At 23.1% G+C, this 5,088-nt stretch overlaps 1 protein-coding gene across 1 annotated transcript in view; it reads left to right on the top strand.

The window, feature by feature from the left end:
* Window positions 1-5,088, top strand: part of LOC117176359 (fasciclin-3) — a 117,792-nt gene that overhangs the window by 47,595 nt on the left and 65,109 nt on the right. The window contains exons 5-6 of the mRNA XM_033366602.1: window positions 47-235; window positions 3,947-4,131. Coding sequence (XP_033222493.1) covers window positions 47-235; window positions 3,947-4,131 — 374 coding nt within the window. The remainder of the gene's footprint in view (window positions 1-46; window positions 236-3,946; window positions 4,132-5,088) is intronic.

Raw genomic sequence — 5,088 nt, 5'->3', positions numbered from 1 at the left:
TTATTTTTTAATTTAAAGTTGAAAAATTGGTAAATGTTGTTTTTAGGGGATGAGAAACTCACTAGCGAAGATAGTCCATTTTATCACGAACCGACCGGAAATGACGCTAAGCTCGATATTCAAAATGTCTCAAGAAGCTTGGAATGGACAGATCATGGCCGAGAAGTAAAATGCGTTGCTTCTCATATCGCACTTGATCGACCAAAAGAGACCAAGGTTCAACTCGATGTTCACTGTAAGTCATTTTATTAATTATTTATTTTCATAAAATTCAAATCTTTTATTTATTTATTATTATAATACATTTTACGGTTTTTATTTTTATTATATCTTTTAAACTTTTTTGAAATATATTGACATCATTGTAGGACATTTAAATTTTTTTAAATTAAATATTATTATTATTATTATTATTTTTAATGAAATATTTTGAAAATTTTTAAGTTTTTAAAATCTTGGAAATCTTTTCAAGTCTTTGAAGTATTTTGAAATTTTCAAAATTTTTTGAAATCTTTATTATATCTCTAAAATCTTTGATAAACCATTGAAATCTTTGAAACTTCTATGAAATAATTTTACCCTTTTTTTAAATATTTGAAATCTTTATGGAAGATTTCAACAAAATTTATTCTTTATAATCTATGAAATATTTGTGAAAATAATTAAATTTTTGTGAAATATTTTTTCGAATATTAATACGTTCGAAAGCTCTGTGAAATCTATTGAAATCTTTGTGAAATTTTTTTCAAGTGATTGAAATTTTTTTAATCTATTGCAATCTTGGTGAAATATTTTGAATTTTTTTTTAAATCTTAAATATTTCTGAAATTTGAAAAAAAATTAAATTTATGAAATCTTTAGTCTTCTTATGAAACATTTTGAATTTTTCAAAAGTTGTTGATAACTGAAATCTACATGAAATATTTAATTTCTTTGTTGAAATGTTGAAAATATTAATTTTTTTGCGAAGTTTTTGAAATTTGTGAAATGTTTGATGTTTATGAAATATTTTGAAATTTACAAGTTTTTAAAATCTGAAATCTTTTAAATCTATGTTAAAATATTAAAATCTTGTGCATTTTTTTAGTTTTTAAAAACTGAAATCTTTGGAAATTTTTGAGTTTTTTTTTAAGTGTTTAAAATCTTTGAAATGTTTGTCAAAACATTAAAATCTTTGTGGAATTTTGGAATCTGTGTTTAAACATTGAAACAAGAAATCTTTTAAATCTTAAAAAAAAAATTTTTGAAGTGATTAAAATTTTTGAAATACTTCTGAAATTTTTAAAATCGTTGTTTAAACATTGAAATCTATGAAACTTTTATAAAATCTATTGAAATCAGTCAATTTATTATAAATCATTTGATATATTTGACGCTTATGAAATATTTTGAAATTTACAAATTTTATAAATCTGAAATAATTGTCAAATCTTAAATCTGTATTAAAATATTAAAATTTTTTGAATTTTTTAGTTTTTAAATTTTGGTGAAATTTTTGAAATCGATTTTCAAATATTTAAACTTTTGTGTAACGTTTTGAAATTTTTCGAAATTTTTAAAATCTTTGTGAAATAATTACAAATTTTTTTTAAATGTTGGAAATCTTTGTGAAGTCTTTTATATCTTCTTGAAATATTTTAAAATTTTTTAAATCTTTAAAATTCTTTGAACTCATTGTCAAAAAATTCAAATCCTTGGGAAGTATTTTGAAATTTTCGAAATTTTTATATCTATACAATTTTTGTTAAAACATTGAAATATTTGAAATCATTTTGAAATCTATATTTTTAAAATTTAATTTTGTTAAACCTCTTTAATATTTGTCAAAAAATTAAAATCTTTATGAAATCTTTTGAAATTTGGATAATTTTTTAAAATCTGAAATATTTTTTATAATATTGAAATCTTTGAAATGTTTAGAAATTTTTAGAAATTGTAAAATCTTTTTTATCTTTATACACTATTTTGGATTTTTCAAAAGTTTTTGAAATTTCGAAAAATCTTTTTGAAATCTTTCATACTTTTATCAAATATATTTTGAAATTTTCGAAAGTTTTTGAAATATTTGTGGAATTTTTGGTATCTTTATAAAATATATTTTGACATTTTCAAAATTTTTTGAAATTTGAAATCTTTGTGAAATATTTGTTAAAACATTAACATCTTTTAAATCTTTGTTAAAGTATTAAAATCTTTGAAACCTTTGTGAAATCTTTCATATCTTTATCAAATATATTTAAAATTTTCAAAAGTTTTTTTTGAAATCTGAAATCTTTGAAATCTTTATGAAATATTTTTAAATGTTCAAAAGCTTTTCAAATTATTAAATCCTTACCAAAAATGAAAAACTTTTCGATTATATTTAGTAATATTTGAAGTTAATAAATCTTGGTAAAGTATTTTGAAATTTTCGAAAGTTTTTGAAATATTTGTGAAATTTTTATATCTCAATTAAATATTTTGGATTTTTCAAAAGTTTATCAAATCTTTGACATTTTTTAAAAACATTGAAATCCTTGAAATCTTTGAAATCTTTATGAAAATATAAAAATGTTTTAAAACTTTATGAAATTTTGTCACCATTTTGAAATATTTTTGAAATCTTTAAAATCCTTGTCAAAATAACAAAATCGTTGAAACCTTTGTAAAATAAATTGAAACCTTTAACATCTATTCTAATTTTTATAAATCCTAAATCTCTGTAAAATCTATTCAAGTCTTTGTGAAATGTTTTGAAATATTTAACATCTTTTGTAATCTTTGATATCTATAGTAATTTTTTGAAATATTTGAAAAATTCTAATATATTTTGATTTCATTAAAATATTTTGAAATCGTTAAAATCGTATCTTAACTTAAATGAAAATTGTGTCAAATTCAATAATGATTAAAAATTCATTTTCACAAATTTATAATTCTATAAGGATTTGTTGTAAAATTATTCTGCGGTCAGTGTAATGTTTTCAAATTGAATTGAATTTCTTAGATTTTTTTTGCAACGCAAGACCTACATATAAAATCTGAAGATCTCGCAGAATTGTAGCCCTTAAAGTGGATACTTCCCAGGAATCACGTAAACTTCACACTGGGTGTTAAAGACCCATGCATGCTCAAAGCTGATTTTTTCAGCTCCTATTAAATATTTAGTTGCCAAAAAATTATCAGATAAACCTGGTGTTATAATGACTTATTAATTTCTTATTTGTTACAAAAAAAAGATTGAAGAGAAAACCATAAAAAATGGATTTTTTTTTACTAAAAAATTTATAAATAAGGTAATTTGTAATATTTGGATCTAAAAATGTAGATTTACATTCTCAAGATACTATGTTTTCATAAAAAAAAAAAATTACTGCAATATTGCTGCTTCCAAAAAAGATAATTATTTTCCAAATTGAAGAGTCAATTTTTATGGCAAAAAAGGCCAAATGGATGATCAAGTTTTTGATATATTTAATCAATTTATTTTATGAAAAACGTAGAAATAGTAAAAAATACATTGAAGTACAGAAGAGGAACATAAAAAATTGTGTGTGTGTGTGTGTGTATGTGTGCATTACAAGTGACGGATCTTTGACTGCTGATTATTTTGTATTAATCAAAAATTGTTTAGGAAAAATGTCTGCTCAAAAACCACTTTTTTGGTCACTGTGTACACTGTGGGTTATATACACCCAGACTTGGCGCGCCCCTCTACCTCCTAAATCTGAAGTTAATGATCTCAATTAGTGGTAGATGGCGACACTTACTCGATTTTGTTAGATTCTGAACGTCGTTTGATTGTTCGATTTGTTGGGGTATAGAAGACCCCAAATGCACTTTAAGGCTTAAAAACAAGACTTTTGTATTAAGCCCAATTCAGAATATTAATTAAACCTAAATGAACAATATTGTCGGTAAATAAGAAAATTCTAAAGCCAGTATTTTTTTTTTCTTGTTAAAATAGATCCACCGCAACCCCAGCCCAACATTGAGCGTTTCGGATACGTGATTGGACAACAAGGAGTAGTGAACGTGACCATAAATGCCAACCCCAGACCCGATTTCACGTGGATTGTTGATGCCGAAGAAATCGAGGCAGGACGTACGGACTCGAGCAATCGCCTCCAGACTTCTTCTGCATACGAATTAGTAAGTAAACTTCCTTCGATTCCACAACATTTCAAATTGGCAGCCAATCCAATGCAATCTGATACTGAACGAGAAAACTCTTCTTCTTCTTCTTCTTTCTCCGGCGAGTATAGCTACTCGAATTTCAGTATTGCATCGCATCTGGACATTTGAATTTGCAAACAAATAGCTTAATTTTCCACAAAAAATAGATAATTTAAAAAAATTTTTAAACAATGTTTTTAAAAAGTTAACACTTTTTGTTAAAGACTACTCTTTTTTGTGTGAGAATTGAACTTTATTGTTGAAAATTCGCGTTTTTTTCTGAATTGAAAACTGATTCCTGAATTAAAAATTATTTTTTTTTTTAAATTGAAAATTTCACTTTTTTGGGTTAAAATTTAATTATTTTGTTTGAAATTCAAATTTTTGTTAAAAATGTAAATATTTTGTTAAAAAGTTAACCATTTTCTTCAACAACGAATATTTTTTGTTAAGGATTCAACTTTTTTGTTGACATTTCGTGTTTTTTGTTCAAATTCAACTGTTTTTGATAACAAATTTAAATAATTTTTCATTGAAATATGTACTATTGAATTTCTCGTAGAGAATTTATATTTTTTTCGTAGAATATTCATCTATTTTGTTGAAAATTCATCCTTTATTCAAGAATATTAATTTCTTTTGTTAAAAATTAACATTTTTAGTGGAAAATTTAACTATTTAGTTAAAAAATTCTCTATTTGATTGAAATATCGTGTTTTTAGGATGAAAGTTCAACTATTTTGGTTGAAAATTCAAATATTTTGTAGAAAATTCAAAATTTTGGTATAAAACTGAAAGATTTAGTTGAAAATTCAACTAATTTGTTTTTAAAAAATCCAATTTTGCTTGAAAATTAAATCAATTAATTAAGAAAATCATCTATTTTGTTGAAAATGCATCCTTTATTTAAGAATACTAATTTCCTTCGTTAAA

Source organism: Belonocnema kinseyi, chromosome 7 (genome assembly GCF_010883055.1).
Source record: "Belonocnema kinseyi isolate 2016_QV_RU_SX_M_011 chromosome 7, B_treatae_v1, whole genome shotgun sequence".
NCBI classification, from domain to species: domain Eukaryota; kingdom Metazoa; phylum Arthropoda; class Insecta; order Hymenoptera; family Cynipidae; genus Belonocnema; species Belonocnema kinseyi.
The sequence above is the reverse complement of the archived record's forward strand: the minus strand, read 5'-3'. Positions and strand labels throughout refer to the sequence as shown.